We start from the raw sequence: 13,460 nt of genomic DNA on the forward strand, positions 1-13,460 counted from the left end.
GGCAATTACCCAGAACACCCCAGCAACCGCATAGCACACCCTATCATTGTGATAGTGAGTTTTAGACAGTCACCACTCATATTTTCTTCAGAATCTAGTTCTAGTTCCAAATATGTTTAAATAATCCTAATACTAATATTTTTACAGTAATCTGAAATGTATTTAAATCATTATATGAATGATTTTAAAGATTATGTTGATTGTAATTTTATACTTTATCTTGGAGATTAACTGCTGCTTTCCAAACATTGAGAGAAATGATTGTATATCTTGGTCTATAGCTTCCATTACAGCTTGTTTTTGTAGGAGCATATGTGCTGTCTAATTTATGTATCCTGGGATGTTTTGTAGAGATGGGTAGATGACTGTTCCCTCCACCCTAGAATGTACCAAAACCCAGATGTGTTTAAGTGTACGTTCACTTGCAGAACCATTTATGTGATCCAAAACCAATAAGCTACGATTTAACAGCTCAAATGGACATGACAGAATAAAGGGGATTGTAATGTTATGAAGACCATATGAATGATAATATTGCAAACAGCTGTAATGCACGATCTGCGTTAGATGTCAATTTTCCCATGCTACTTTCAATGTTATGCAATTGACACTAAATCGGAGCTAGAGGAGAGGACACTTACCTTAAAATACCCAGCTATAACTCATGACTCTTTGATTTAGAGAGGGAGGTCAGAGGTGAAGGCTTTGCATGTTTTGTTTTGTGTTTGTTTTGCATTAGTTAAACCACAGTAGTTATAGTCCTCCCTGTTAGTCATTTTTCTTGTTCTTTGGCTTGTTCTTGTCAAAATGCTGAACATACTGTGGTGCAATAGTTAGCAGAGGAGATTTCATGAAAAGGCCTGGAATACTAAAGGGATGAAAATTCTGTTATCATCCTTTTCATATGCTTTCAATAATAAATACAATTAATTTAGTCATTTTTATATATATAATCACAAATTGTACATACCTACAAACAAGCACATCATACTTTTTATTTTTTCAAATGTGACATTTTAAATTGGTATTTGTATTAGAAAAATCACAATAACCCCCCTCCCCCAATAAATAACCAATTATTCGAACTTTATTTGAATGTTGTCACTGACACAAGGGGCTAGATTTGTAAATGAAAACAGACACTCATTTATCGTCTCATACTGGTGTAGCCTAAGCCTACAGAAATACAGTCAAAACTTTATTGGCATGAACCGGGCATTTACAGTATTTACAAAATACATAGCCATAGCCTACTTTAAGTAGGCCAGAACATTAATTAGGTAAAAAGATGTACATGAAATGAAGGAGGAAATAAAGCAAATACATAACAATGATTGATTAAAAAACTGTTGGATGGTATGGATAAAAATGTTATTATTTTATATTCTTACACATTCTTTTAACATGTATTGATAATAACAAACTTCATTTGAATGCTGTATAGGCAACATCAGTAGACCTATAATATAGGTTAATATAGCTAATCATTTCTTAATTCCACACTTTTGTCAATCTTAATTCAAAATAAAATATTAATTTATTAATAATATCCATTTGTGAAAATACAAGGTTTCTATGGTCATGCAGGTTTGTTTATGCATTAAACTTGTGGCCACGAGAAATAGATGAGGTTTAAAGGCTCAGGGAAGAAGGAGGCGGAAACTGTCAAACGATCAATGTAACTTTTAATAATAAAAACACAACGTAAAGTCCAGGCCTGGTCCTCTCTTGTCTTGCACTGTTGTCACTCCTCCTTTTATCCTCCTGGAGCTCTTCCTTGATACTCGAGCCGGAGACTCGAGACCGCTCATTAGCACTCGCTCCACCAGCCTCGCTCCCGTCCCACGGCTCTCGTCCCCGCACTGCTTGCCACAGTGTCGTTCCCTCAATGTTATATCTTCAGGCCACGACTTCACATCGTGTGGCCACAACATAAGGATGTCGTTACCTCAACAAAATGATCTTGTGGCCACGACAAAACTAAATGAACTGAACATGTCCCCTCCCGGTCATTGTACATGAGAGTAAATGGTGACAAAAAAAATGTTGTGTGAACTATTCCTTTAAGAGCAGCGATTCAGTCAAGAAGAATGTAGAACAGATCCTAAATGTTTGTGCGAGGGTAATTTGAAGGACAATTGCAGAACTCCCCATCTCTCAAGCATCCTTGTACAAAACACACTTTGCACTGCAACAGCTTAAATCCCCCCCAACGTGTGCCAGGGGAAAATAGGCGTCCTGGCTTACACCGTCTCTCATTCGCTCAGTTCAAAGGAGATAAGTTGTTGCTTCAATGTGCAAATGTCTTTAGCCTGAAGGACCTGTTATGTTACTGTGGCTGTTTGTTCTTGTTTAGAGGAGAAGTTGTGGTTGGGTCTGGCCAAGATGCCTGCATTTAATGTTCCTGATGTTTCTGCCTCTCCCTATGCTTTGTTCCGGGGCCAGTAGAAAAGGCAAAGCAAAGCAGGGAGCGGGTACCTCCGTCATTTCGTAATTTGCACGTATAAAGTGCGCTCTAGTCCTGTGCCTTTGTGTAGGTTTGCATCTGGCTGTTACATACAATTTTGTGCATTCTCTGTGGCATACAGTATGCTTTGCATGACTTAATTATATATTGTGATAAAATAATATATATATATACATTTTATATCATACTATATATTTGATGTATTTTTGTGTTTCATTATGTATATTTTTTACTACAAATTATATCACACGAATACACTTATATTCTATATATTTATATATATATATATTATCTAGAAATTCCCAATTACTCTCAGCCATTAGAATCTGATTCTGCCTCCTGGTGGACTCCCCCTCCCATCTCTCCAGCAGATAACAACTAAAGCAATCATGGCCATTACTTGTTGAATGCTTCCCAGTCTGGTAGCAGATGTTAGGACTAAAGGGGAAAGCATTTAAGGACTTTGATTGATGATTTCGGGTAATGAATCAAGTTTGTAACCAGTTCAGAAAACTGTCAGATAGGCCCCGCTTCCACTGTAAAGCAGTTGGAAGAGAAGAAACAAAGAGAAGGGGTGCTAGGACGAGCCGCTGAGGACTGTCAAAGCACAGAGGGCTTCTGGGAAAACAATTACTGGGCAAATCCAGAGGAACACATTAACAGCCGGAGCAACCGGGAAAAGTGTCCGCCTGTCAGTCTCTCAGGCTGCACAAGAAGCCCGGGGACGGAAGAAGCCCCTTTACAGGACGAGCAACTATCATTTTCATCTGGCCTGGTTTGCATACAGTAGTATAATCTATGGTGGGATGACATTTGGACCAGTTGGATACCTGATCTATGTCTGTTATTTCCATTATAAACTGTGGATGGAGTTGATGTATCTTCTGTTTTTTTTGCTTCAAGGTTCTGTGTCCTTGGCTGAAGATCCAGCCCACCTGTTCCATTCATTTCAATGCAAGTAGCTTACAGTAGATCTGTCTCTACTTATTATTTCTGCCGTTCCATTCAAATGTATCCGATCTGTCAAAGATTTGTTCAAAATAGCAATAGTCAATCAAATCCATTCCGCACGGCAACATAAATTATGTATCGTAAATTGCTAACAGCACAGAACATTTAAATTCATCCAAAGGCCTTGGTGAGTTTTGTGTTGTCATAACAAGCGCTTGTTGCCATTAAGGGCTGTTTTGTGGGGATATAATTTGGTCAATGTGCCGTTCTTGAGGGCTCCTTGAGGTTTATCAGGCATGTTTTGCACATTAGTTTTGTTTGTCTTCCAGGCCTGTACGCCGGCTCCAGCACGACACACAATGGAGCCCCACTTGAGTTGCTCTCTTCTGGACCTGACCTGCCCCCCAGGCAGCCCCGCCTGGACCGCGACATTGGCAGCCCCCACCATCTCTCCCCGCTGTCTGGCCTCGAGAACACCCGGGAAGGGTGAGTACCTATCCCACCGAGCATCACGTTTACTCCCAATTGCTCTGACATAGACGTAGGTTGGATGAGATCAATAAAGATGATGTCAGATTGGATAACGGTTGTCATCACAGTTACAGATATCACTGTAGTCATTGTTAAAGTGGCTCTGACAAAAAGGCTGTTCTGAACTCTTTTGACCAAATTCTAAGTCAGCATTGCGTGGATCATTTTAGGAAAAGGCAATCCCACAATTCATTGCAATATGCTCTGTGAGCAATCCATCCAAGATGTCTGACAAGTGACAAAAAAATGTTGATTATACTTTAATCTAATTAAAAATTACTGTATAATGATTCACTCATTAATCACTTGTTTCATTTTTGAATGAATCAGTGTTTTGAATTAATATGATTCGTTGACTTACTCAGAAAGACAGTTACTTATTTCTTTTCTAAGAATTAATCCTCAGCTGAATTCAGAATAATGTAGCATACTCCTCTTACTGTCTTTGCCATAAAAACATATGATACTAAGTAGTATGCTATTATGCTGAATCCAGCCTCTGTTTTTGGTTGAGTGAATGATTCATTGATTCACTCTTAAAGACAGTTACTTGTTTTGATCTAGAATTAATCAGTGGTTTTAAACAAATCAGTGAGTAAATGATTAGTTGACTCACTCATAAAGATTGTCACTTGTCTAATTCCTGAATGAATCAGTGTTTTGAATGAATCATTTGAGTTGAATAATTGAATCACTCAAAAAGACAGGGTCACTTGTTTGTGTCTGGAATGAATCAGTGGCCAAATTCAGAATAGAATACTAGCTTACTATTACTATTCTTTCCATCTAAAGATAAAGCACAAAAAGTAAGTAGCATGCTAGTATGTTATTGCGAATTCAGCCACTGTTTTTGAATCATGAACAAAAACAATGAATCATTGTTTTTGAATGAATCATTGAGTAAGTGATTAATTGACATACTCACTTGTGTTGTTCCTGAATAAATGCTCAATTCGCCTATTTATACTATGCCCTAAAAGTATGTGCTCTTTTCCTAAAGAAAAAGTATTGCGCTATAGCAACGCCAATGTTGTGGGTTCCATACCCAGGCAGAGCAAAAACATGTGTACTTTGTTTTCTGGTCGAAAAAAAAGATTGATAGTGTTTTTTACTAAATCTGTTCAATTGATTCATTGACTGTTGTTTACAAACTCACTCAAAGGGCCCTATTTTAACGATCTGAAACGCAAGTGTCAAAGCGCAAAGCGCAAGTAACTTTGTGGGCGGATCCCGGCGCTGTTGCTATTTTCCCGGCGGGATAAATGCCTCTTGCGCCTGGCGCAAATCTAAAAGGGGTTGGTCTGAAGTAGCTTCATTATTCATAGGTGTGGTTTGGGCGTAACGTGAAATAAACCAATCAGAGCGTCATCTCACATTCACTTTAAGAGCAGGCGCGCTTGTTCTAAAGCGGATTCCTATTATAACGGCGGATTTGCCAGGCGCGCGCCAGGAGCGGTTCACAGCCGAGGAGAGCAACGTTCTCGTCAGGGCCGTAAAACACAGAGAAGTGACATTGGGGATGGAGAAAGTTTGAGAAACCCACCCAAATTAACTTCTGTTAAACAGGCGTATGATAATTTGGGTAAATGTGTAAGCTACATGTATGCTTTTATAATAAATTGTCTATCTATCTATCTATCTATCTATCTATCTATCTATCTATCTATCTATCTATCTATCTATCTATCTATCTATCTATCTATCTATCTATCTATCGTAATAATGTATGATTTGCAAAAATGAAAACTGCTGCTTAGATGAAAGAATCAAAGTGTATGCGCGTTGTGCACACGCTACATTGATTATGGCCAAGCATGCGCCCTTAAAATAGCATAATGAACAACGCGCAACGCGCCACTGACTTTAGACTAGGTTTTTTCTGGTCAGTGGCGCATTTGTTTTATAGAACAGCAAAATAGCATGAGGGAAAGTTTGCGCCGGAACACGCCTCCTCTTTGCGCTGAACCGCCCCGGGGAGCGCAAGTGTATTTCTTAGTTAACCGACGTGTGTCTGTGGAGGGAAAAGTCCGCTTTGCGCGGGTGCAAAATAGGAATGATACATGCGTCAGTGTACAAAGTCATTTGCGCCGAGTGCAAGATAGGGCCCAAAGACTCATTTGTCGCCACTGGTGTTAACCTGCAGAAAGAGTCTCTGAAAAATCTTCACCAATAATACACAGACTGGTAAACTACAAAAAAGCACCTTCCTTGATATCATCTTATTGCTTTGGAATAGCTAGTCACATCCGGGGTCTTGTTAATATTGCAATGCAGTGAGGTTTTTCTCATAACAGGAGATTTTCTTTGGTAGTCTGTGCCGTCTAATGTGTTTTTTACTGCGTGTAAGAACCATATTGATTTAGGGGCCTGGATTTATTTACTATCCAAAGCACCACTGGCAGATTTTTCCCTTGTCCATACGGAACGTTTGTTTTCATTGTAACACTCTCCCAAAGCACACACCCTACGACGAATTTAATGCTCGTCCCTTGCTCTGACTTCAGTGTGTATTTATCCTGGAAATCCAGGTTGAACCAATGTCACCTTAACACAACATAAACCAGTTTGGAGGTGTCAGTGTTGTGTAATTAAAGCAGGACCGTGTTTCCAAAAAAGATTTCCGAACACACCTCTGTTTCTCTCTGTCCTCAAGCTGTGATTAGTGTTCTGGAAAGCTCAGAGAAGGAATACAATGAAGTCTAATATGTCCCCAACAGGACTGAGGCATGTTTCCCATTAAAAAGCCCTGATTTCCCTCTGGACCAGCAAAGTAGAGCTGCAAATCCAATGTGTCATCAAGACGCACTATGTGTATAGTGACAAACAGAAATGCTGGAAATGAGATAGAGAAAAGGAGAGAAAATACATCTGTTCTTAAGCACTAGATTTAAATTAGATTTTTCTGTTCTTTATCATAGTTAAATGAAAGCAAAAGTGCAGTGTTAAGTAAATTAACTAATTTCACCCACATCTGAGAATAGAAACTTATTCAAGAACTTGTAAACAGCATTACTCTATTGAACGACAATGAGCTGTTTTCTTTCTGCTGTTTTTTTTCTCTTCACGTCTGCTCAACTGGTAGAGTATTGCACTAACAACGCCAAGGTTGTGGGTTCAATACCCAGGCAAAACAAAAACATGTATAAACTTTAACAGTTCATTCAATGTATATTAGTATAAGCCCATTGGATACATCAATTTCTTGCAAAAATACTCGAGCGCCCATGAAATGTGCCCAGGGCACATTGAGTTGTCATGTTGTCCCTCTGGAAGGTGATCTGTTTTTCCAGGTCGCAGAAAGAACAAAAAAAAAAGCTCAAGAAAATTAGCGAGCCGTTTTAAAGCTCCACAAACAATTACTGCTACTTGGAGAGGAATGAGAGCTGAACGGAACCGGCTCAGGGGATACTCATGTAACACTATACGCTATTGCACTGAAGATCATGATGACATATTCAAGGCTCTGCCTTTCACTGACGCTGAAGGTCAAAGTCTGTGAAAACGTAAGATTAAACACAAAGCATGAGATGAAGGTGGACGTGAACTTTTTTGGAAGTAATGAGTATATGTGGAACTTGAAACATAAAAGTATTTTATCCACCTAGTAAGTCAAGTGTCCGCTGTAATAAAAGAGCTTCCTCATGCAGTCGCGCTGACAACGTAGCATTAAGAAAATGGCCGTCTTCTTGTTTGCGGAAGTCATTAGAGTGGGGGTTCCTGATCAAAAATGTGTACGCACATATAGCACGCTTTATGCCGTCCATCTAACGCAACATATTTGCCAGGACCTACAACTAACCAGGTATGAAACGTCTACTTACATTTGAAGATGGAGCATTTTGATTTACGTGTTTAAAGCCTAGAGTATACACTCGGCTGCCAAAGTCAACAGCAGCTGCCGCTCTTGTTTTTCCCAAATGGTTTAGCAGGACGTTAAACATTTTGACAAAATTATCTAACTTGCTTGACTCCACTGCTGCAGCCTCTGACCTCATTGCTAAATGTGTTTACCCTGGCTGAAATGGCCCATTTAGACTCCTTTTACTTCGCAAATACTAATGTCATTTTCTGAAGCTAATATTAAAAAATATGCCAGTGAAAATACATCTAGCGGTCTCCGTTGTGTGGAGTTTGAGATGCAGGGAGGCAGAAGTGTTCGTAGCTGTGGAACGTGTTCACCAGCATGGAGGGCCGAGGGGCTTAATGGGTGGCATCGGCTCCTCAACATGTTTTTTAGGTGACAGTTTTACAGTAAAATTACAAATAGCTGATCCTGGTGTTCCTTAATGGTAATTAGAAACAGGTTTGTATTAATGAGAGGATATAAAAAAAAATCCATATTTTTTTATGGGAGTAAGCTTTGGGGTTGGTAAGATTTTTTTATGTTTTTAAAAGAAGTCTTTTATGCTGACCAAAGCTGCATTTATTTCTGTCAAAAATACAGTAGCCTACATACTGTGAAATAGTATTACGATTTAAAAGAAATGTTTTCTATTTTAGAATATAATTTATTCCTGTGATGCTAAGCTGAATTTTCAGCATCATTGCTCCAGTCTTCAGTGTCACATGGTCCTTCAGAAATCATTCTAATATGCTGATTTGGTGCTCAAGAAATATTTCTTCCCATTTTTAATGTTCAGTGCTGCGTCATTTTTTTTTTTTTTTGGAAACCTTGATGCACTACCATTCAAAGGTTTAGAGTAAGTAGATTAAAAAAAGAAGAAATTGACTATTTTATTCAGCAAGGACACATTAAATTGATCAAAGTGACAGTAAAGACATTTATATGACAATATAATAAATAAAAAATACATTTTTCTATCTCAAATAAATTGTGGTCTTTTGAACTTTCTATTCAAAGAATCCAGTTTTTAATTTTAGTTTTACTAAAATTGATCATTAAAATATCAAGCAGCAAAAACTTGTTTAACATAAGATCCATTGCTAATAATTGAGCACCAAATCACAATAATAAATTATATTTTAAAATTGTAAAGTTCATTTTCTAACTGTATTTTTGATCAAATAAATATTAATCAGTAGTATATACATATATGTTGCGCTTAGTCTCATAAGTCTCGTAAAATATAGTCATAAAAACTCGAATTCCTTAAAGTTGAGTCCATTTCTGTAGTTTTCAGTATCACCCCCTGATCTAAACAGTAGCGACACTGACACATTGTATCTTAAGCTAATTTCCCCGCCTGACTGCACGTTGAGTGTTTGAGCAGTTTAGCTTTTGAGTGTTTAGAAACAAGCTAGAGGCTCGGATCAGTAAGGCCCTGATCTCTCACGAGTGGCTTTAGTTTGCTAACCAGAACCAGAAAGGTTCCCACCGACCCGTGCCAAGCCAGCGGCCAGTTCGTTCTTCAATCAGAAGAGCTTACTGCGAGGCAACTGGGATATCCATGCTCGCTCATACACGCCGTCTCCCAGCGGAGCACAACCTGACAGGTGAGACAAGACAAACTGGGAGCAGAGCACTCATCTTCATGAATCTTCATTCAAAAGGGATGTGAGGGGAAAAACTCCCATCTTGATCTATTTTGTCTCCAGCCGACTCCAGGAGGATTTGTGTCTGTTTGAGCATAAGGATTGCCTCACCTCTGAATCCAGCACCTCTGTTGCACGATTTGTAAGGTCTTTGACCCCTCTAACAGGGATTAAACTGGAACGTGACACTACAGGGTTTGCAAAAGAGTCAACGACAGAGCTTTTCATGAAACTCGCAGCCTGTATTTAATAACAGTATTATTCCATCATCCAAAATGTAACTTTTCGGTATGTGTAGGCAATGTTAACTTAACTTCAAACCCCCAATGCATGGTTTGTTCACTTCAATCTGTGATTTTTTTTTTCTTTTTTTTTTCGCGTGTGGTCAATGTTGCTATGTCCCACTTGGACCGCTTTTCTTTGATCCTTTTGGTGGATGCTTTCGGAGCCAGACGTAAAGTAACTGTGTTCTTTAACATGGAGCACGTCCAGTGAATCATATTCAGAAGAGTCACGTTCACTCAATGGTGTCTGCTGTGCTGAGTAAGGACTTACTCATGTCAATTGAGTGAAGCTCTGGGATATTCACAGAAGTTCCCATAGAGTCACATTCACTGAATCACAGTCAGCATTAAACACTTTGCCGTTATTACTCAATCTTCTACTTTGAAGAAATACCATTTGTAAACACTTTGTTCACAAGTAAACTATTAAGGGGTTGGTCATTATTCTTTGAAGTCCCTGTGAAGTCGACTTTTTCTAGATAGTGGACCAAAGTTTCCTACAGTATATCCCATCCCTCTTAACTCAAAACACATAATGCCTAAAAAAAAATCTGTGCTAAATACAATTTAACATTACACAATTACCATATCATGTATCTTGCTGATTCTGAGTGTTGTGAATGTGGTTATACTGTAATTTTTTGTTCTTTTTTGTTTTTAAATTTTATTTTAAACCTCAATTGCATGGAAAGTGGCATGTTTGTGCTGAAAATTATAATTATTTAAAGGCCCACTAAAGTGCCTTGAAACGCGCAGCATTATTCAATGTGTTGACATAATTTCCATGAAACAGGAAGACATATCGAACAGCCCCTCCCCTTTAAAAAAAAAAGCCAATAGCGTTTCCTTTATAGCACAGCTCGGCCAGAGCCGTCGAGCTCTGTAAAGCCACAGTTTCCTCCTAATCTCCTCCATATCGCTTTAAAATATAGAATTCTGTGTAGAATTCAAATAGGTCCAATATGTTTTGTGGTTTGCACCGACTCGCGCATATGTTGAATTCTGTGCTATCGTGTCTCTGGACCGGAGCAGACTGTGTGCGCACTGCGGCGGTTCGCGTGACACTAACACAAAACCAGACTTCATTTGCCCCAATGGAAAGCATATTTACACTATCTGAATCGTTCCCTATCCCCTATATTGCACTATGTGCCATTCACCACATAGAAAATGGTAAATGTGTGAACAAGTGACCTATTTTAGCCGCAGCTTCAGCATCGATTTGCAATGTATGGGGCGGAGCGCTTTAGATTCTAGAGAGCATTTGATTGGACAGAAAATCTGATGAGAAGTTGAAGTGCAGCGTGATGTCATCAAAATCATTGATCCATTTTGGCAGAAGTGAGAGATTGTAAGTTTTGAATGCTACTAAATGCGATTTTTGTCATTGTTTTGGAGCACACTAGCTTAACATATTCACACTAAAAGCCAAAAAACTTCAATTTTGATTATATGTGGACTTTAAATGCTCTAAACCACTGCATAAAAACGGATTGAATTTTATTGCAAATAGTTGGTAATAAGACGCAGGTTTTTGCAATACAAACGCTGTGAGCTAGAAGTAATGTGAAGTAATATTACAATTTAAAATCACTGTTTTTTATATTAATTTAAAGGTGCATAGCGCAGGTTTCTGAGTTTTTGCAGAACTATGCCCCCTCTGGCGACAAGCGAAACTGCAACCAGAGATGTGCACGCTCATGGATCACACGCACACGCACGCTTGCACGAGCTGTTCATAACCAAAAGAGCATCAGCCGCACAAATCTTGTGTTGACAGTCATAATGTCTTCAGAGGTAATAAAGTTATAAATCTGCAAGTCATTTTAAATATATGAAAGGAAAGGCATTTGAGTAAATTACACACTTATGTGTGAGGGGAAAACAGGGGTAGTAGAAAAGTTCGGTTTTTGTTTCCATCTATCTCCATCACTCCATGTATGTTGAACTGTTTTATGTGTTTACTGTATCAACTTATGAGTGTATTATTATGGAAACACGTTCATGAACAATATAAGTTACATTTATTGTACATTTATCTAGCTTACGCTAAAGCATGACACATTTTAGGCCTACGCATCGTCATTTGTTGTCATAGATTTGCGTATCAGACATTAGAGACTGGGCTATATCTTACCGTTTTATCAAGAAAAAAAGCCAACTGAGGATCCCGTTTGAGACCAAGAGCAGACCGGAGATCTCTCCATTTGTTGAATGCCTTCCCGAGGTTGACTCTCGTCTTATTCCGACGCCTGTCTGATTCCAATTTGGACCTTTTGGTGGCACTAGACAAAATTTTTCTTTTCTTTACTTTACGTGGAGTTTGCGTTGGGGTTTGGAATGGACTACAAGCCGGTCTCTTGAATCCATCTTCTACCTTTGACGCACGAGTTGTCTTCGCTGATGCGGAGAATGGCGGCGCTGGCGAATACACAAACCTGCGAGACATAGCCTGGTGAGCGTGAACGCGCATGACGTCACGCCCAGTCTCAAATTCGAGCCCGAATCCCTCTTATATATTTTACTGTACAGGATTATAGAGGCAATCTCAGTGCGCAGAGAAGGGCTCATTCAGCCCATCACGCAGTTCTTTAAGGATGTATAGGATAGAAAAACAGGTATTTTTAACATGAAAAGTTGCGCAATGCACCTTTAATATAAGTTATTCCTGTGATGGCAATGCTGAATTTTCAGCATCATTGCATCATTACTCCAGTATTCAGTGTCACATGATCCTTCAGAAATCATTCTAATACTCAGATTTTTTTTTCAGAATTCTTTGATGAAAGGAAAGTTCAAAAGAACAGCATCTATTTGAAATAGAAATCTTTTAGGCTATAACAATGTAAAAGTCTTACAGCATCAATCCTCCACCTCAGTTGGACTTTTCTTTCCTTATTTAGATATAGGGAAGTTTTAACTGTTATACTTGAGCAAGCCAAATGCTTTTCTATCACTTTGGTGAACATGAACCTTTGGATGATCCATAGGTCAGCGGCCATATAAAGCTCTTATGACGTGAGAGACAGGCGGTATAGTCAAAAAACGAGTCTGCAAAGGTGAAAGCAGATGATCAGTGAAGGTAAATACCGAAGGGAGATATTAATCCTGCATATGAAAGATTCCCCTCATTCCTGGAGCCTTAGCGAGCTACAGCTGGCAGTGATTATAGCATGATTCACTTTAGCTGCACATAGAGGCTGCTTGTAAAAATATGAACAGTATAACTGTTTGCTGAGCTTGTGCTGACAGCAGCTCCTAGGGGAACGCTGCCGCCGTGCTCTCGCAGAAACACATGCACCTCACGTCACGTCAGCGACTATCGGAACCGCGCTTTCCTGCATACAAACACAAGCTAGCCCGCTAACGCTAATTCCTTTGCTGCATGCCTTGTGAAATATGTTAGTGCAGACTTTGAGGCTGTGTGAGGAGAGCCCTGTGACTCATGGGGTTACATCCGAGCACAGTTAAAACAATTTGTGGATTATTAATTTTTTTTAATGCACTTATGATGAAACCAAGTCCTTGGAATGTGAATTTGGCTAACAGTGAAAAACGACATAATGGTCTAACAGATGTAACAGCCAAGGAAGTCCTTATCAGATTCTGGGCAAATGAACAATGGGAAACATCACTCCCACATGAGGCCTGGAGCATAAATAAAAACCAATAATGTCATTGGAGTCCAAATTCTACATTAGCGCTATGCTAGGTCTTAAATCTGTGGCTAGTAC

General features: G+C 39.1%; 1 protein-coding gene across 1 annotated transcript in view; it reads left to right on the forward strand.

Moving 5' to 3' along the window:
- The window catches only part of LOC130086107 (zinc finger protein GLIS1), a 54,350-nt gene that overhangs the window by 34,680 nt on the left and 6,210 nt on the right, over positions 1-13,460 (forward strand). The window contains exon 7 of the mRNA XM_056252257.1: positions 3,748-3,904. Within this exon, the coding sequence (XP_056108232.1) occupies positions 3,748-3,904 (157 nt within the window). The remainder of the gene's footprint in view (positions 1-3,747; positions 3,905-13,460) is intronic.

Source organism: Rhinichthys klamathensis, unplaced genomic scaffold, assembly GCF_029890125.1.
Source record: "Rhinichthys klamathensis goyatoka isolate OS25496 unplaced genomic scaffold, OSU_Roscu_1.1 h1tg000094l_1, whole genome shotgun sequence".
NCBI classification, from domain to species: domain Eukaryota; kingdom Metazoa; phylum Chordata; class Actinopteri; order Cypriniformes; family Leuciscidae; genus Rhinichthys; species Rhinichthys klamathensis.